The following is a 21,733-nucleotide window of genomic DNA, read 5'->3' on the forward strand; positions in this document are numbered from 1 at the left end:
GCACAGGAGTACATTCAGCCAGAGACTCATTCCACCGAGATGCAACACAGAGCATCATAGGAGGTCATTCCTGCCTGTGGCCATCAATCTTTACAACTCCTCCCTTGGAGGGTCAGACACTCTGAGCCAATAGGCTGGTCCTGGACTTATTTCCTGGCATAATTTACATATTATTATTTAATTATTTATGGTGCAACTGTAACGAAGACCAATTTCCCCCGGGATAAATAAAGTATGACTATGATCTTTAACTGACATAATTTGTATTTTTAACAAACTCATGTACTTTTCACAGTATGTGGTGATTTGTCCCGGCTTACTGGCAGAAGGTGGCAATTACAAATACCTTTTCATTTTTGAATTGGCTAAGTATTAGCACGTCATACACGGGTAATAATCGTTTTAATTGTGTAGCCTATTAACTGAATTACTTCTATCTGGAAAATTTCTTATCTCGAGAATAAAGGTGGTAGATTTTTCAAAGGTGCAGTCTTCTTCTTTTATTGAATCTCCTTAGCTCCTCAAGTGCTCTGTATCTTTGTTTAAACTTTAAAATAAACGATTGTTAAAATCAAAGTTTTTCACTCTTTCCTGAGCTCCTAAAAGATCCCAGGGATTGAAAATAACCGAGATCTAACACCATCCTCAGAAGAAGGGACTGTTTTATTGCCATCTCAATGAACTTGGGCATTCATTGAAAAGTTCAGAATTATGTATTTTTCTTCACCATCTCTTCCTCTGTGCTTATCTCTTTGGCCAAGAGCCCTTGAACTGTGGCCAATTTCTCTGGTCTCCAGAATTCCCAATTTACATGGATCCATTTCTCAGGCCAGTTACCTTCTCTTGATCTAAATGCAGATGGGACATTAATCTTTCCACCACACTAATCTGCCACTCTTAGTACTTGCTGCATTATGGTCACCAAGAACCAAATCCGACATTATCATCAGATCTATTCTATCTGGTGCATTAAGATTTATCATGCAGAGATGAAACATCACCTCTGACACATCATGGCATTAAATATCAGGCTTCGAGAGATTTTCCCTTCAAAGCTTCCAACTTCTGCCTAAGATCCATAACCAAGTGGGTAAACTATTTAGTTTAGTTCTTACCCCAACAAACTTATTTCCCAACTTGATTCCATCTTTTCTCCTGTGGTCTGGTCATTTTCCACTTACATCAGTGACATTTAGGATGCCTTCCCTCACTTTGATAATTTTCATTTCCTGGGTTTCAACTGGTTTGTCTACATCATAGATGTACATTCAGTGGCCACTTTATTAGGTACTTTCCATTGCCTTCCTGTCAGCTTGAACTAGTCTGATCATGCTTCTCTGACCTTTGTCATTAACAAGGTGTTCTTGCACACAGAACTGCTGCTCACTGGATGCTTTTTGTTTCTTGCACTATTCTCTGTAAACTTTAGACACTGTTGTGCACGAAAATCCCAGGAGATTAACAGTTTCTAATATACTCAAACCATTCTGTCTGGCACTAACAATCATTTCATGGTCAGAGTCACTTAGATCATACTTCTTCCCCATTCTGATGTTTGATCTGAACAACAACTGAAGTTCTTGACCATGTCTGCATGTGTTTTTTGCATTTTGCTGTCATATGATTGGCTGATTAGATGTTTGCATTATTGAGAAGGAATACTGGTGTATATACCTAATAAAGGGGCCACCGAGTGTATGATTCCCTTTATAATTCTATCCACACCAGAACAGACCAACAGCCCTGTACTTCCTCCTTAAACACAGGCCCAGCTCGTTCCCCTCCACCAGTCTAGCCAAACTTGTTCTAACATTGAACAACTTCTCCTTCAACTCCACGTTTTCTCCAGATCAAAGGTAATCACAGGCACTCAGCCAAACTATGGCTTTGTGGAATTATGTGGAGCAGATCTTCAAGCCCACCCCCTCAACTCTTCCCCCGGCACATCAATGTCTGCATTTTTGATGCTGCCTGCACCATACAGAAATCTATTTTTAATTAAGTTGATATCAATGTTCATCCCACTCTCACTTTCACATCTCTGACTCTTCCCTTCTTTCCAAACCCACATCATGCTCGGTACTGACATCACTACAGCTCCACAGACTCCCACAATTATCTTGATTATACTTTCTTCACCCCTGCAATGACTCATTTTCTCAGTTCAACCTTATCTTGTCACATTTGCTCTGATGGTAAGACATTCTGTAGAGATGTTTCTGAAATGCCTTCTGTCTTCCTGAACCATGGTTTCCCCTCTACCACAGTAGACAGAATTCTTAACTGCATCTCATTTATTCCCACACCTCCACTCTCATTTCCCTCCCCTCCTGGACTGGATAAGAACAGAGTTCACCCGGTCCCTCCTTCCCCTCCTCCCAACTTCTATACTCAAGGCAATATCGCTCATGTTTTACTCCCACAGAGATATACTCCCCTCCTTTGGTTCAGCATTTTAAAGGAATTGCTCCTTTCATAACTCCCTGGGCCAGTCTTCCATGCCTACCAACTAGACCCTGTTTTATGGTACTTTGCCATGTAATTGTAGGAGGTGCAACATCTGCCCTTTCACTCCTTCCCCCCCCCCCCCCCCACTCTCCAGGGACTTCAACAGTCTTTCCAAGTGAAGCATCAATTCACTTTCACTTCTTCCAATCTGGTGTATTAAATATGGTGTTTACAGTAAGGTCTCCTCTACACCAATGAAACCAAAATGCAGATTGAATGATTGCCGTGTTAGCTCTACAGGTACAATCACAAGCTTCCAGGTGCCTGTCCCCTTAAGTAATCACTCTGCACCTACTCTGACTTTTCTGTCTGTAGTACTGTTACAATGAGGCTCAATACAAGTATGATGGACACTTCATCTTCAACTTGGGCACACTGCGGTTTTCTTTCTTTCTTTCTGCCTGTTAATATATTGACTCAGATGTTGTATATAGTTGGGTACGAATGGCAAGTTTCACAGCCTCATCATTTACAACACATCAAAGAAACTTCATATGTTAATAGCTGCTTTCATTAAACCATTTGGTCTCAACCTATTAGAGATTGCCTCTTGTTCTACACATCCCTGCCCAAGGATCTCTCCTACAAAAAAAAAATTTGTATTTCACTATTTTCTACTTCTGATGAATTGTCTTGGCACAAAAAACTTAGTGTTTTTCTTTCCTGACCTGCTGAATTTATCGTGTAATTTCTGCTGTTTCAAATTTCCAGCATCTGCAGTTTTGTTTTAATTTTTCGGGATTGACTCCCAATCCTGTATATTAAATTTACACAAACACATCAGATTTACAGATCCTTCACCACATCCTGCAATCTTCTTTTATGGTCTGTTCCGTTACATTTACTGCACAGAAACAAACTATTTGGTCCACAAAGTTATGCTTCTTAGAAGCTTCAACCCCACTCTTATTCATCCAAGCTCATCAACATTATCTTTTCTTTCTATTTAGATGGACGCCAGCAGTCTTATCACAATTACAAAACAGAACATCTTCAGTGGCAAGATCAATATGATAAAGGTGTGTCAGATGAAGTGAAAAAGGAAAACTGTGATAAATTACAAAATCAGTATGACAGAGACAGTAAAAAGTCCAAAGAGCAAATTTGTGCATTAACTGAGCAAGCAAGAGAACAACAATGTAAGTGCATAAGGATTGAACTGCACTGTACAGAGCTGAAGTATAAACTGAAATAACATGAAACTGAAGTATCTTAGATGGGCAATTCTGCTCCTGATCCTCCTCCTCCTCAGGACACATATTGGACAATAACTACAAAAGGCACCTTCCTCCAAACTCAGAGGAATTGCACGACGGGCATGACACAAATTCTACAATGGTTCAAGTGGTGATGACAACGATGAGGAAATAAGATTGGCAGCCAGCCTTGATTTGCTCCAATAAGATTGATAAACAGTCCAAAGAGGCTTCACATCCGAGTAAAGGAGTGTCCTAGATATGAGCTGAACTTCAGCGTATTAAGAATATTTACAGCTTGCACCCATATGATGCCATCCAAATTCTGACTACCATGTTACCTCCACATCAAGTCAAACAGTTGACTCAGAGTTGATATTGATATGGGAGGTGATAAGCAAAATCTAAAAGGCAGCTGGAATGACATTAAGTGGTGGTTGGAAGACTGGAGAACGGTAGTTAATTCACAAACAAGAGAAAATTCCCCATTCCCCTGTCTCCTTACCTGCTCATCACTTCCCTCTGGTGCTCCTCCCACTTCCCTTGGAAGCATGGTCATCTGCCCTCCTCTATCAGACTCCCCTTTCTCCAGCCCTTTATCTCTTTCACCAATCAAATTTCCAGCTCTTTACTTCACTTCTCCCAGTTTCACCTGTCATCTACTACCTTCCTCCCCTTCCCCCACCTTCTTACTTTAACTTCTCATCTTTTTTTCTCTGGTTCGAATGAAGGGTCTCAGCCTGAAACGTCGACTGTTTACTCTTCCATAGATGCTGCCTGGCCTGCTGATTTCTTCCAGCATTTTGTCTGTGTTGAACAGTAGTTAATTGCAAGCCATCAAACTGTCCATGGAGATTGACATTGGATTATACGCTAATCTATCCATTCACAAATTAACTCCTCTAGTGGTCAACCCATCAACCATTTTCAATGCATTAAAACCATCACACAAATGATTTACAGTTACTGATACAGCTAATGGATTCTGGTCTGTACCATTGGACTCTGAATGTCAACTGTGGTTAGCTTAATGGACAGCAATACCAGTGGATGAAGCCAACACAAGGGGTCCACAACAACCCCACTGTTCACCACATGGCAACGAAACATCATCTGAGGGATTACCCACTGATTCTACTAATATACAATAGGTGGATGCTGACTTGATTGCTTCTGACACTGCAGACCAGCATAAATATGATATGTTTTATTTACTCGATTATTTATCCGCCAAAGGGTCACAAAACAAGTTTGGACAAGCCACAATTGCAACAAGAGGAAGTTGCGTCGCCGCTCCGGAATGATATCTGTATTTGTTGAGTAGGGGACCGTGCACAATCCTGATTTGATGGAGACAAACGTGAGAAGCACGGAGGAACATCTGGAGAAACTTCTGAAATGCCCGCTTTGCTGCCGCTGCTACTGTGCCATCGAGAATCTCCGGAGGGGAAGGCCCCAAATCCTCGGCTTTGCCTATTGCTTGGTGGCCTTGGCTGGGGTCGAAACGCTTGGCAGAGATGGTGCTCAGTGCCGGAGGCTCCAAGTTTTCAGACGGACTCAAGAGTCGGCTGTGGTCGGGTGCTTCCAGGGTGTTGCATCGGCAAGTTTGTGGCGCTGGAGGTTCATGGCAGGGAGAGTTTTTCTTCCTTCTACCGTCTGCGTGAGATGATGGGACTTTCAAGAGACTTTGAGACCTTTTTTTTTACTGTGCCCATGGTCTGTTCTTTATCAAATTACGGTATTGCTTTGCACTGTTGTAACTATATGTTATAATCATGTGGTTTTTGTTAGTTTTTCAGTCTTGGTCTGTCTTGTGTTTCTGTGATATCATACTGGAGGAACAATGTATCATTTCTTAATGCATGCATTACTAAATGACAATAAAAGAGGACTGTGTGTCCTCATAATCTAATTTATTTGGGCCAGAAAATTATCCAGCGTAAGTGGGAAATTACTGCTTAGTGGGCCAGTATTAGAATGGTCAGGCTTTGGCGAAAACAGGCAGAGGAAGAACTTGACATGTTAGAGCCAAAGGTACAAGTACAGACAGGATGGTAGTTACGGTAGTGGAATGCTTCTTCTGTCAGTGTTACAGGGAAAAAAAAGAGGGAGGTAAAAGAGGTGGGGGTGCTGCATTACTAATCAGGGACAATAACACAGCTGCATTCAGAGGGGATATAATGGAGGGCTTGTCCACTGAGACTATATGGGTAGAACTCAAAAACAGGAAGGGTACCGTCACTCTGATGGGGTTGTACCGCAGACAACCCCCCCCCCCGCCAAATTACTACCGGGATATTCAGGAATAGATATGCAGGTAGATTACAGAAAGGTGCAAAAACAACAGGGTTGTTGTCATGGTGACTTCAACCTCCTTAATATAAACTGGGATCTTCTGAGTGCAAGGGGTTTAGATGGGGCAGAATTTGTAAGGTGCACCCAGGAGAGATTCTTAGATCAGTATGTATATAGTCAAGAAGAGGAGTGACTCTACTGGACCTGGTGTTGGGTAATGAGCCTGGCCAGGTGAAAACATTTAGTGATCAGTGGTCACAACACTATAAATTTTAAGATAATTACAGATAAGTATGTACTTTGCAGGAGAGTATTAAATTAGAGCAGGGCAAATTATGAGAGCATTGAGCAGGAACTATGAAGAGTTATTTGGGAAAAGCTGTTTTTGGACAAGTCCACATCTGACATGTGAAGGGTGATTAAAGTCCAACTGCACAGAGTACTAGCCAAGTACATTCGAGTCAGAAGGAAGGACAAGAATGACAAGGTAAGAGAACCTTGAATGTCATGGGAGTTGATGAATTTAGCCAAGAAAAACAGGAAAAGTATGTAAAGCTATGGAAGCTAGAATCAAACAGAGCCCTTGATGATTATAACAAAGCCAGAAAAAAGCTCAAGAAGGAAATTAGGAAAGCCAGCAGGGGCTATGAAAAGTCCTTAGCAAGTAGGATTAAAGAGAATCTAAAGACATTCTATAAATCAAGAACAAGATAATAACTAGGGAGAGGGTAGGACCACTCAAGGATAAATGGGAAACATTTGCTTGGATGAGGAAGATGTGGGTGAAGGATGTAGAGGATAGGGAGATAAGTGCTGAGCAGGAGGTACTGTTAGGTCTCTTAAAGAGCATTAAGATGGACAAGTCCCCAAGACCTGATGGGATACAGTACTGTGCGAAAGTTATATCCATACATACATAAGGGAGAGGGGAATCATGGTTGGGAAAAGGGGAAAAGGACAGTGAGGGGAGGGAACAGGATGCATCAGAGACATTCTGTAATGATCAATAAACAAATTGTCTGGAATCAAGTGACCTTGCCTGGTGTCTCAAGGCTGGATGTGTCAGCACCTGAGCCACCCCTGTGCCCCTGGCATTCCTTCTCAGCCATGTCCCACACCCCTCCCACGACACTCCACCCATGCTATTCCCAACATTCCTTTCTCCAGCCAGATTTACAAACTCGCTCTCTGCTTCATGTTGACAATACAGTACTGTGCAAAAGTCTTAGGCACCCTAGCCATATACAGTATATCTGTACAGTACTGTATAACCTAAGTTATTGAGAGAGGCAAGAGAAGAGATTGCTGGGGCCTTGACCAATATCTTTACGTTCTCTCTAGCCACAGGTGAGGTCCCAGAGGACTGGTGAGCAGTTTATGTTGTTTCATTATTCAAGAAGAGAACCAATGATAATCTTGGAAACTAGACTGGTGATTCTTACGTCAGTTATAGGGAAGTTACTGGAGACTATTCTTAGGGATTGGATTCGTAAGCATTTGGAAAACCATGGCCTAATTAGGGAGAGCCAATGTGGCTTTGTGTGGGGCAAGTCGTGTCTTACTAACTTGATTGAGCTTTTTGATGAGGTGATGAGGGTGATTGATGGTAGAGCTGTAGATGTGTTTAAATGGATGTCAGTAAGGCTTTTGATAAGGTCCCTCAAGGAAGGCTCATCTAGAAGACTAAGATACACAGGATCCATGGTGAATTGCCCAAATGGATTCAGAACTGGCTTGCCCACAGAAGACAAGGGGTAGTGGTCAAAGGGACTTATTCTTGGAATAGCAGATAGAGTTTAACCTAGCTAAGTGTGGAGTTACACGTTGGTAGGTCAAATACAAAGAGAGAGTACATTTTTAAGTGAATGATCCTTAACAGTGTTGATGAGCAGAGGGATCTTGGGATCCACATTCATTGCTCCCTGAAAGTGGCTCATGGATAGAGTGTTTAAGAAGGCATATGGCATGCTTGACATTGTTAGTTATGGGATTGAGTTCAAAAATCAGGAAGTCATGCTGCAGATTTATAAAACTCTAGCTAGGCTGTATCTGGAGTACTGCATCTAGTTCTGGTCACCCCATTATAGGAAGGATGTCGAGGCTTTGGAGAGGATTCAGAAGAGGTTTACTAGGATATTGCCTGGATGTTTTACCAGGATGACAGCAAGTGCTGCAACAAGAGGTTGGACTCAGGTTGTTTTCTTTGGAGTGGTGGAGGCTGAGGGATGACCTGATGAAGGTTTAGGATTACGAGAGGCATAGATAGAGTAAACAGACAGTATCTTTTCTAAGGATTGAAATATCCAATACCAGAGTGCATGCCCTTAAGATGAGAGGGGGTAATTTCAAAGGAGATGTGAGGGTAAGTTTTTTTTAAAACACACAGACAGTGGTGGGTACTTGGAATGTGCTGCCTGGGGTGGTGGTAGAGAGTTCTGAGAGATGTTTAGATAGACACATGAATGTGAGGAAAATGGAATGATATGGACATTGTGTTGGCAGATTTAATTACTAATTTAATTTGTTTAGCACAACACTATGGGCTGTAAAGCCTGTTCCTGTGCTGTATTATTCTATGTAGCAAGGATTGTACAAATGCTATCAAATCAGCTAAACCACCTGTAACCAAGATCTGATTCTGTTCACCGATGGCTCCTTGATGGTTTAGGGAGGAGTTAAAATGGCTGGATGAGCAGTAGTTTCCAAACAGAAGTGCTAGCATTAGGAGGTATAACTCCTGATACCTCTGCACAACAGACAGAACTAAAAACCCTGACTGGGAGCTGTCAGATGGCAGAATGAAAGCCAGCTAACATCAACACAGATTCTCCATATGTTTTTGGATTGTTCGTGATTTTGTAAATTTATGGAGGCAAAGCGGATTTCTTATGGTTGGAGGAACCTCAAACAAGAATGGCCAGTTAGTAAAAGAATTAATGGATGTTATCTAATTGCTGTCAGAAGTGTCTGCACGGAAATGTAAAAGCCTCTCCAAAATAAACACAACTGAAATCTGGGGAAATGCATTCGCAGATTTAGCAGCAAAAAGGGCAGAATGGGAAAGGGTAAAAAGAATACAATTATGAAAATACAAGAAATATATAGTGAATCTGACAGATGAATTTATGGAAAGAAACCTGTACTCTCTATCATAGACAAACACATAGGATAGTTGAGAAATGCAAGCTAGATGCTCTCTAATGAAGAAAAGTTGTTCTGGATGGAGAATGTTGGGAAATTCAACAGTGATGGAACACAGAGATATACTAGTCACAGACCAAAGGAAGCAACATGGTTGTGGCCACATCAGGCACAAAAGACACACCCCTTAAGACAGCGATCCCCAACCACCGGGCTGTGGACCGGTACCGGGCATCAAAGCATGTGCTACCGGGCCGCGAGGAAACTATATGATTTGGCGATAGGAGTCAGCTGTATCTTTCCTCATTCTGTCATGCACTGTTGAACTTGAACGCACGCAAGGTCATTACCCGCGCGTCATCCATGTCAGCGCGGGAAGGAGATCAACTCCTCAAGCTTGCAAATGACGGCGGGCTGAAAAGTATGTTTGACATAACATCTCTGCCGGCATTCCGGATCAAAGTCAAGGCTAGATATCCTGAGATAGCCATGAAAGCACTGAAAACGTTGCTTCCATTTCCAACACATCGCTGCAATGAATGCAATGAAAACTAAATTGCAAAATAGACTGGACGTAAGGAACCCCCCTTGCGTTTTGCTGTCTCCCGTCACCCCTCGATGGGACCGTCTTGTCGTAGGGAAACAAGCCCAGGGCTCCCACTGATTCAGCGATATTGGTGTGTTGCAATGATTTTATATGTTTATACAGGGAAAATATGTGCTGTGTGTTTAATATCCAAATGTTACTTAAAATATTATGATGTTATTGACTTATAATTAACTTATATAACCATATAACAATTACAGCATGGAAACAGGCCATCTCTGCCCTTCTAGTCCATGCCGAATGCTACTCTTACCTAGTCCCATCGACCTGCACTCAGCCCATAACCTTTCCTGTCCATATACCCATCTAATTTTTCTTTAAATTATAATATTGAACCCGCCTCCACCACTTCTACTGGAAGTTTGTTCAACACTTGATTCAAGCTCCCCTGTACTCCGAGAATTGACTTATCACTATATTCATGCGAGGAAGATATGCGCTGTGTGTTTAATATTAAATTCATTAGATAAAGCCTTTTAGAAATGAAATTGAGTGTATTAGTCACTTATCACCTATATTCCGGTCATGATTAACACTCCCCCCCCCACTCCGGACAGAATCGCCTAAAAAGATTTGTAGAAAAAAAAAACGGCACGTACACGCATGCGCGCTGGTGCCCGCGCAAGGCTTCATGGTCGTTGTAGTCTTTCTCGGGGTAAACACAAGATATTTGACTGCTACTCTTGTCTGTTGGCAACCCTACACCGCCCACCCCCCCCACCCCGGGTCGACCGGTCCGCAAGAATATTGTCAATAGTAAACCGGTCCGTAGTGCAAAAACGGTTGGGAACCCCTGCCTTAGGACACATTGGAATGGAAAAGATAATCCCAATAGTGGCAGAATCCAAAGTTCAGGGCAAAAGCTTGACAAATATTAGAAAGATGCATGACATGCCAGGAAACAAATCTTGGAAAAGCCAAAAAACTATCACAAATGCTCCTGCCCCACTGGGTTCATTTTTGCGTCTACAAGTGGAATATATCATTTTACCAAAGTGCAAGGGATATCCCGACATACTGGTAATAGTGGACACATTTTCAAGATGGGTGGAAGTTATTCTAGCAAGGAAAGCCACTGCCACACATACAGCAAAATTCTGATAAAGTACTGCATTCCTAGATGGGACTGCCATGTTGCATTGACTCTGACTAAGGGTACTTACTTCACTAGAAGTGTTTGTCAGAAATTACGTCCAGTGATGAACATTAAGTGGTCCTTCTTTTGTCCACAACACCCAGAGTCAGCAGGACAGGTGGTCCAGATGAATGGGATCATCAAATAATAACAAATTATCACAAAGATGGCATGCATGGCCTATGGTCTTTCCTATAGTCCTATCTGCTATCAGAATCAGGTTTAGTATCACTGAAATTTGTTGTTTTGCAGCAGCAGTGCAGCGTATTACATAAAATAAAACTATAAATTACAGATGGATATAGACAGTAAATATATAGTAGTGCAAAAGGGAGCAAAAATATTGAGGTAATGTTCACGGACACTGCCTCATTAGAGAAACCTCAAACAAAACTACTAGATTAAGCCCACTCGGGGTGGTAAAAAGATAACCTGTGTCGCTCTCTGGAGCAACTGATCTCAAGGAAGCTGATATACACATTAGTTTAGTTGACTACTGTGAGAAACTAACCCAAGCTGTTCAGTCTGCATCTCAAGTTTCTGCTGCTGGGAGGACACCCCTTGATTCCTGGTGAGTGGGTCCTGATCAAGAAACCACATAAGGAGGTACTGGACACTTGGTAGGAAGGACCTTATCAAGAGCTGTTGACTACCAATTCAGAAGTAAAAGTCAAAGGAAAAAGTAAATGGATGAACAGTGGCCACTGCAAGCAACCAAATGTGGTTTTAGAAAGCGACAACAAGCACTGAGGTTAATGTGCTAGTATCCTACGACTCAGCATCTACCCCACTGGGATACAGTGAGTAAATGACTAACTGGATAGAAGATACCAAACAAAGTTGTTAACTCCTGAACATTATTTATTCCGATGTTATTTGTTGTTATTGTATTTCTACCAGTCTTCTCTAATTAAAAATGTTGCTGCAGCTTTAGCAGGAGTAAGCAATCATACTGCTGGTGTCTCATAAAAAGTAAGAACAGACAAGGTTGAAATATGCAATTCGCATTAGATCTTCTCTCAGCCTTTTGGGGGAAACACGAGCAGTTATAGGCAAGGGGTGTTGTATTTACATACCTCATGTGTCTGAAGACATAACTGATTTGAATGATCATATTTGTAAGGAAGCAACTAAGATAAATCAATTTGATGGATTTCTTTGACAGGATCAAATCAACGCTAGGAAGCTGAAGTTCACTGAATATTACAAGTTATAGTATATTTCCTGTTGTGCCTTATCATAATTTACATCTTAATTACTTTTATAAGGGTCAATCTTAATAAAGCTTTTTAAACTCACGAGTGTTCCTACCCATAAGGGCAATCCATGTGACTATGGCATAGCTGCAAGAAACACGCTTTGAATTTTTGATAACTCCAGGTTAGTTGTTGATTTAGTGCTATACGTGACGCTGGTACTGCAAGTTTTTCTGCCTCTGAATTTTCAAACGTAATGATTCTAAAAGGATGATTTAGAATCAAAGGGGTGAGGGTTGGGAGACAATGCCCGATTAGAATCTAAATTGTTATTTTTCTTGTAGTTTAACTTCCTTTATGCTTGCTTATATTTCTATATAATCACATGTTCGTAATTGTTCAGTAATTGTAGTAGCTAGTTCTGTATTTTTCCAATTGATAATAAATTTACTTTGAACTTTGAGATAAACAAAGTACAAATATGTCACCATATACAATCCTGAGATTCATTTTCTTGCATGTATGCTCAATAAATCCAATAACCATAATAGAATCAATGAAAGACCATAACAAGGTGGACAACCAGCTTGCAAAAGATAACAAACCGCACAAACAAAAGAAAGAAAAAATTAATAATAAATAACGAATAAATATCGAAGGAACATGAGATGAAGAGTTCTTGGAAGTGATATAGGTTGTGGGAACATTTCATGATAGGGCAAGTGACTCCCTCTGGTCCAAGAGCCTAATGGCTGAGGAGTAATAACTGTTCCTGAACCTGGTGGTGCAAATCCTGAGGCTGAAGTACCTTTTTCCTGATGGCAGCAGAGAGAAGAGAACATGGTGTGGATGGTGGGGGTCTCTGATGATGGATGCTGCTTTTCTGCAACAGCGCTCCATTTAGATGTGCTCAATGGTGGGGAGGGCTTTACCTGTGATTGACTGGGTTGTATCCACTACTTTTGTAAGATTTTCCATTCAGGGGCATTGACGTTTCCATACCATGTTGTGATAAAACCAGTCAATATACACTCCACCACACATCTATAGAAGTTTGTCAAAGTTTTAGATATCATGCTGAAGATTTGTAATTTCCGAAGGAAGCAGAGGTGCTACTGTGCTTTCACACAATTGCACTTACGTGCTGGGACCAGAATAGGTCCTCTGAAATGATAACACCGAGGAATTTAAAATTGCTGACTCTCTGCACCGCTGATTCCCTGATAAAGATTGGCTCATGGATCTCTGTCTTTTGTTCTCCAGTCAATTATCAGCTCTTTTGTCTTGCTGACATTGAGTGTGAGGTTGTTATTGTGACACCAATCAGCCAGATCTCTCTTCTATATGCTGATTCGTCACCACCTTTGATTTGGCCTATGATATTAGCAAACTTAAATGATGTATTAGAGCTGTGCTTAGCCACACAGTCATATCTGCAGCTGTGTTAACACTATAGAACCTGTTTCATAGGTTGTCCGTCATTAATGGAATTTCTCTTATCAGTCTAGCTCGTACAATATAACTATGACTTCTGTGTTTTTCTTCCCTTCTTTGTTCTCTCACTTCGCCCTCTCCCCCTACAGTGGAGTGAGTTGTTGCTGTTATTTCTTGTTATGAACACCTAAAAAAATGACTAACCACAAGTTTAACGCTCATTCTTAACTTCCAAAGAACCTTTTGGATCAAAGCACCTCTAGATCCAACATTAGCTAGCTACCCCTTCAGTACATCTATACCACTTATCTCAATTATTACATGTGCAAGTAAGGCTGTAGCAAGGGCGACACATGAACACACTGAAAATTCAGGACACACTGCAACAGCAGGAAAAAAAATCTTAAAATAAATCATTTATTTTTAGTTGAGATAGGCATTCAAGATTTATTTAAAAGTTAGACGTCTGGTTAAACCATGGATATTGATGCATCCATGGAAATTAATGTCTGGACAGTCTGTCATTTAGTGGCAGAATTTGATCCAAATGATTGACTTCTAAATCTCCTGTGGTACCTTGGTGAGGCACATTGATACAGAATGAAGTTGATGGCAAATGGGGGAATTCCAAAATAGAGGAAAGAAATCAACACCCAATCTGCTGTGGTATACTTCACAATGAATAGACTGCAATGTAGTAGACTACACTCAAATAAAGGGTACAGTGTTACACAAACACGTTGGTTATCTTTAGTTTTCGTCACATTTTGGTTTTGTGCCAATGTTGGTAAAAAGGGATTTTTTTTGCCTGACATTCAAAGGAAGTAAATGCTTATATAGAGTAAGTCCGCGGTCCCCAACCACCGGGCCGCAGAGCATTTGCTGCCGGGCCGCAAGGAAACAATATGATTTGGCGATATGAGTCAGTTGCACCTTTTCTCATTTCCTGTCACAGCCACTATTGAGCTTGAACACACGCGAGGTCATTACCCGTGCGTCATCCATGTCAGTGTGGGAAGAAGATAAACTCCTCGAACTTGCAAATGATGGTGGGCTGAAAAGTATGTTTGACATAACGTCTCTACCGGCATTCTGGATCAAAGTCAAGGCTGAATATCCTGAGGTAGCCAGGAAAGCACTGAAAACGTTGCTTCCATTTCCAACATATCTCTGCAATGAGTGCAACGAAAACTAAATTGCCGAATAGACTGGACATAAGGAACCCCCTTCGAGTATCGCTGTCTCCCATCACCCCTCGATAGGACCGTTGTTGTTGCAGGGAAACAAGCCCAGGGCTCCCACTGATTCAGCGATACTGGTGTGTTGCCATGATTTATATATTCATACGGGGAAAATATTTGCTGTATGTTTAATATCCAAATATTACTTAAAATATTATGATGCTATTGACTGATAAGTGACTTATATAACCATATAACAATTACAGCACGGAAGTAGGCGATCTCGGCCCTTCTAGTCCGTGTCGAAAGCTGCTTTCACCCAGTCCCACCGACCTGCACTCAGCCCATACCCCTCCATTCCTTTCCTGTCCATATACCTATCCAATTTTTCTTTAAATAATATCGAACCTGCCTCTACCACTTCTACTGGAAGTTCTTTCAACAATTCAAGCTCCCCGTCCTCCCCTGATGATTGACTTATCACTATATTCATGCGAGGAAAATATGCGCTGTGTGTTTAATATTAAATTCGTTAGATAAACCCTTTTAGAAACAAAATTGAGTGTACTAGCCCCTTATTACCAATATTCCAGTTGTGATTAACCACCCCCCCCGGACAGAATCGCCAAAAACGCTTTGCAGAGAATAATATCGGCAGGTACACCCATGCGCACTGGTGCCCGCGCAAGACTTTATGGTCATTGTAGTCTTTCTTTGACTGCTACTCTTGTCCGTTGGCAACCCTACTCCCCCCCCCCGCCCCCCTCGGGTCGGCACGTCCGCAAGAATATTGTCAATATTAAACCGGTCCGCAGCGCAAAAAGGGTTGGGGACCCCTGGAGTAAGTTACAAAACTAATTAAAAATTTAAAATCACTTTTTGTTGCTATGTTTCAGGAAGATGAAAATGCAACATATTTTAGCCTAGAAGACTCAAAACTTTCACAATTAGTTAGGCCGCACAGCTACTGCAAATAATTTAAGCTTTAGTTGATGACAATAATATGAACATTTCACTTCAAAATTAATTAACACTTTCATTTAATAACTTTGTTGGTACCATGGCAAAATTGTTATATGCACATTCATTCACACATTTACCTTACTCAGGGTTTTAAGTGCCTGGTCTGCTGCCTTACGAACAGATTCCTGTCAATTAAATAAGACAGATTAGGTGAAGAGTGAAGACACCCATTTCATCAGAATTTTAAATATTAATTTCTATCAAAAGACAAAATCCACCCCATCCAAAGGTATTAGCTAATATTTCTTTGGTGGCCACCTTGCAGAGAGACTACCAAAGAAGAAAAGTCAGAAAATCATGTATCAACAATTTGTAGAAATGATGGGAGACTTTAATGCCAGGCAGCTACTTATATTCAAGAAAAAACAACACTGTATCATCCAGTATTCACAAAGTTATTGCGAATATTTTTCCATTACCAGCGAATGAAACTACCTGCCAATCCTACACTATTTCTTCAGCTTCATCCACTCACCCCTCTCTTAAGAAACTTTCCTTTTTCTTCCCTACTCAGCATATTCTTGTTTACTATGGTTATGACCTACTTCGATTTTGCAAGGAGAACTGTGTAAATGCAACCAGTTCTTTATGATTACACTGAACAGGTTTTAAAGGGAAGAATGCAAATGTGGAGAAAGATACACAGGATCCATTATTTATGTTTTTCAATGGAAAGTTCATACAAACCATATTGATTTTACTCTGGGTTCACATACATAATCACAGTAGCCTAGTGGTTAGCACTGCGCTTTACAGTACCAGCCACCCAGGTTCAATTCCCGCTGCTGTCTGTAAGGAGCTTGTACGTTCTCCCCGTGACTATGTAGGTTTCCAATGGGTGTTCTGGTTTCCTGGCACAGTCCAGACATACCAGTTGGTAGGTTATTGGGTTATTTTAAATTGTCCTGTGATTAGGTTGGGATTAAATCGTGGGACTGCTGGGCAGTGTGGCTCAAAGGGCCTATTACATGCTGCATCTCAAAAGATTTAAAAAAAATGCTTTTTCAAATGTGAGGTCAGGGAGTTATCACTTTACTATCAGTAGACAAGTAGCAAATAAATGTGATGTATTGCATACAGGAATAAAAAAGGAGAGCGCAGATATGCAGTGAAAAGAATTGAGTATCATAGATTGCCTTTGGAAGTAGGATGACAACAAACTAGTCATCTTCAACCTTGGAAAAGTAATGAAATTAAAAAAAAACAGAATTGTACCTTTATGTCATCCCGCACTCTGAAGAGTGTTTCCCATATTTCTGGAAGTCTGTCAATAATTTCATCCACTTTTCTTCCTCGCAGTATTTCACTCATTCCTAAACAACTACAAGCAATAGGAGGCACTATTACATATAAGTGGGTAGAGTACTGAGCAGAAGAAAAATTATAATAGATCTATATCTGAATTTATTTAAATTAGAAGGCAGGAAGTATTAGTGTTGGGTTGAGGCAGGAACAAAAACAGCTGATTTTTTCATTGAACAGATGCTACAAAAATTTTGGGTCCTTAAAGAGATATAAAAAATACTTAACACTAAAATATGGTTTGTCAATAGCATATTCAGATAATCATATTTCCATACAAGAGATCAAAAGAAAATTTTATAAAACTACCAAATTTCATCTGTACTTATTAGTCAAGGACATCACTAATCTATTGCAAAATACGTGTATTCTGGGCACAACCTTTAAACAGCCTCTGGTCAACTTTGCTGAGATGACACTTTCGCCCAATGTCAGAAGCTTGCACATTCAATTCTAAGTCCAGGGCGACACAGCCAATACACTATTGAATATCTTATCTTTTGGACGAGCTCTAAAGCAAAGACTGTTCTAGCCTCCAAAGTAGGTACAAACCCTCTTGTAGCAAATTTTGGAAAGCAAGATATACCTGCTACAAACTAGCCATTACTTATCCCTTGCTTATCGTTGAAGGACATCATGCAGTCGTTATGACATTACTTATATTTGAATCTTGAGGATGCAAGTTTGCCGACCACTTCCTACACTACAAAACACGGCAAACAAGCTTCAAATGTCCTTTATCTGCTGTAACATATTTTAATTAAAGAGACTAGGAGAGAGGAGGTTAGTTCACAACAGGGGGATGGGAACCAATGCAGAGAGACAGAGGGGTGTAAAATGAGGGTAGAAGCAAGAAGTAGTAAGGTGAAAAGTAAAAGTGGCAGGCCGGCAAATCCAGGGTAAAAATCAAAAAGGGCCACTTTTCAACATAATTGTATAAGGGCTAAGAGAGATGTAAAAGAGCGCCTGAAGGCTTTATGTGTCAATGCAAGGAGCATTCGTAACAAGGTGGATGAATTAAAAGTGCAGATTGTTATTAATGAATATGATATAGTTGGGATCACAGAGACAGGGCTCCAGGGTGACCAAGGATGGGAGCTCAACATTCAGGGATATTCAATATTCAGGAGGGATAGACATGAAAGAAAAGGAGGTGGGGTAGCATTGCTGGTTAGAGAGGAGATTAACGCAATAGAAAGGAAGGACATTAGCTGGGAGGATGTGGAATCGATATGGGTAGAGCTGCATAACACTAAGGGGCAGAAGACGCTGGTGGGAGTTGTGTACAGGCCACCTAACAGTAGTAGTGAGGTTGGGGATGGTATTAAACAGGAAATTAGAAATGCATGCAATAAAGGAACAGCAGTTATAATGGGTGACTTCAATCTACATATAGATTGGGTGAACCAAATTGGTAAGGGTGCTGAGGAAGAGGATTTCTTGGAATGTATGCGGGATGGTTTTTTGAACCAACATATCGAGGAACCAACTAGAGAGCAGGCTATTCTACACTGGGTATTGAGCAATGAGGAAGGGTTAATTAGCAATCTTATCGTGAGAGGTCCCTTGGGTAAGAGTGACCATAATATGGTAGAATTCTTCATTAAGATAGAGAGTGACATAGTTAATTCAGAAACAAAGGTTCTGAACTTAAAGAGGGGTAACTTTGAAGGTATGAGACGTGAATTAGCTAAGATAGACTGGCAAATGACACTTAAAGGGTTGACGGTGGATATGCAATGGCAAGCATTTAAAGATCGCATGGATGAACTCAACAATTGTTCATCCCAGTTTGGCAAAAGAATAAATCAAGGAAGGTAGTGCACCCGTGGCTGACAAGAGAAATTAGGGATAGTATCAATTCCAAAGAAGAAGCATACAAATTAGCCAGAAAAAGTGGCTCACCTGAGGACTGGGAGAAATTCAGAGTCCAGCAGAGGAGGACAAAGAGCTTAATTAGGAAGGGGAAAAAAGATTATGAGAGAAAACTGGCAGGGAACATAAAAACTGACTGTAAAAGCTTTTATAGATATGTGAAAAGAAAAAGATTGGTTAAGACAAATGTAGGTCCCCTACAGGTGAATTGATTATGGGAAGCAAGGACATAGCAGACCAATTGAATAACTACTTTGGTTCTGTCTTCACTAAGGAGGACATAAATAATCTTCCGGAAATAGTAGGGGACAGAGGGTCCAGTGAGATGGAGGAACTGAGGGAAATACATGTTAGTAGGGAAGTGGTGTTAGGTAAATTGAAGGGATTAAAGGCAGATAGATCCCCAGGGCCAGATGGTCTGCATCCCACAGTGCTCAACGAAGTAGCCCAAGAAATAGTGGATGCATTAGTGATAATTTTTCAAAACTCTTTAGATCCTGGACTAGTTCCCTGAGGATTGGAGGGTGGCCAATGTAACCCCACTTTTTAAAAAAGGAGGGAGAGAGAAACCGGGGAATTATAGACCGGTTAGCCTGACATCGATGGTGGGGAATATGCTAGAGTCAGTTATCAAAGATGTGATAACAGCACATTTGGAAAGCGGTGAAATCATCAGACAAAGTCAGCATGGATTTGTGAAAGGAAAATCATGTCTGACGAATCTCATAGAATTTTTTGAGGATGTAACTAGTAGAGTGGATAAGGGAGAACCAGTGGATGTGGTATATTTGGATTTTCAAAAGGCTTTTGACAAGGTCCCACACAGGAGATTAGTGTGCAAACTTAAAGCACACAGTATTGGGGGTGAGGTATTGATGTGGATAGAGAATTGATTGGCAGACAGGAAGCAGAGTGGGAATAAACGGGACCTTTTCAGAATGGCAGGCAGTGACTAGTGGGGTACCGCAAGGCTCAGTGCTGGGACCCCAGTTGTTTACAATATATATTAATGACTTGGATGAGGGAATTAAATGCAGCATCTCCAAGTTTGCAGATGACACGAAGCTGGGCGGCAGTGTTAGCTGTGAGGAGGATGCTAAGAGGATGCAGGGTGACTTGGACAGGTTAGGTGAGTGGGCAAATTCATGGCAGATGCAATTTAATGTGGATAAATGTGAGGTTATCCACTTTGGTGGCAAAAACAGGATGGATAACAGATTATTATCTGAATTGTGGCCGATTAGGAAAAGGGGAGGTGCAACGAGACCTGGGCGTCATTATACACCAGTCACTGAAAGTGGGCATGCAGGTACAGCAGGCGGTGAAAAAGGCGAATGGTGTGCTGGCATTCATAGCAAGAGGATTCGAGTACAGGAGCAGGGAGGTACTACTGCAGTTGTACAAGGCCTTGGTGAAGACCACACCTGGAGTATTGTGTGCAGTTTTGGTCCCCTAATCTGAGGAAAGACATCCTTGCCATAGAGGGAGTACAAAGAAGGTTCACCAGATTGATTCCTGGGATGGCAGGACTTTCATATGGTGAAAGACTGGATCGACTAGGCTTATACTTGTTGGAATTTAGAAGATTGAGGGGGGATCTTATTGAAACGTATAAAATCCTAAAGGGATTGGACAGGCTAGACGCAGGAAGATTGTTCCCGATGTTGGGGAAGTCCAGAACGAGGGGTCACAGTTTGAGGATAAAGGGGAAGCCTTTTAGGACTGAGATTGGGAAAAACTTCTTCACACAGAGAGTGGTGAATCTGTGGAATTCTCTGCCACAGGAAACAATTGAGGCCAGTTCATTGGCTATATTTAAGAGGGAGGTAGATATGGCCCTTGTGGCTAAAGGGATCGGGGGTATGGAGGGAAGGCTGGTACAGGGTTCTGAGTTGGATGATCAGCCATGATCATACTGCATGGCGGTGCAGGCTCCAAGGGCCGAATGGCCTACTCCTGCACCTATTTTCTATGTTTCTAAGACGTGGGCAGGGAATGAAAATTGTTTTTTTCCCCCATCATTTTTATATATACTGTACACAAGTGGGCATGTCTCCTTCAGCGGTTGTACTTGAAGGTGATAGCTGAAAATGACATTACTTTGTTGCTCTTTATTTCCCAAGCTTACATAATGCTGTGCTCATAGCCATTAACAAGGTGACAACAATAAACATTAATGAAAATCTGCACCTTCTCCAAACACAAAGAAATTAAATTCTGGTGGGGTTTTCTTGCAATAACATTTGATGACCAAGTTCAAAGTCAGATGCAACACAATTTCTACAATTATTTCCAAACTTTTCCTATGAATAAACCAAACCAAAAGCTTAACATCATCCTTTAAGTGGTACAATATTGGATCCATTCAATTTCATACAAATTTATTTTTCTCACTCCATTACAAATGTAACCTTCAACATTGTTATATTTTCAAATTGACGGTCATGTCACAGGAAAGAAACCTTAATTATTCCAAAGTGAATGAATGAATAAATAAACCTTTGAAAGAACAATGCTTCAAGGCAGAAAATCCCAAAAGACAACTTGCTTGCTGCCAACAGACTGAATACTTTGAAATGAATTACAGAGCATACATTACACAAATCATAAATGGGTAAGAATTACATTTTACTATTACTTGAAGTATCTACTTAGAAAGGATAAGTAGCTACATTTCAGCAGTATTGCCACTGTAGTTTAACTTATTCATTTTATTTTTTCTCTTTAAAATGGGTGATCCTGTATATTTAGATGCAATCTCTTCATCATTCAACAACCTAACTAAACATATTCATTCCCAATATTATTTTCCATTTTACACCCATAGCCTTAATCTTGCT

The 21,733-nt window shown here is 40.9% G+C and overlaps 1 protein-coding gene across 1 annotated transcript in view; it reads right to left on the reverse strand.

The window, feature by feature from the left end:
- ecpas (Ecm29 proteasome adaptor and scaffold) overlaps positions 1 to 21,733 on the reverse strand; it is a 151,690-nt gene that overhangs the window by 33,336 nt on the left and 96,621 nt on the right. Inside the window, exons 32-33 of the mRNA XM_063048986.1 lie at positions 16,932 to 17,037; positions 15,794 to 15,841 (exon numbers count right to left, since the gene is read on the reverse strand). Of these exons, the coding sequence (XP_062905056.1) occupies positions 15,794 to 15,841; positions 16,932 to 17,037 (154 nt within the window). The remainder of the gene's footprint in view (positions 1 to 15,793; positions 15,842 to 16,931; positions 17,038 to 21,733) is intronic.

Source organism: Mobula hypostoma, chromosome 5 (assembly GCF_963921235.1).
Source record: "Mobula hypostoma chromosome 5, sMobHyp1.1, whole genome shotgun sequence".
NCBI classification, from domain to species: Eukaryota; Metazoa; Chordata; class Chondrichthyes; order Myliobatiformes; family Myliobatidae; genus Mobula; species Mobula hypostoma.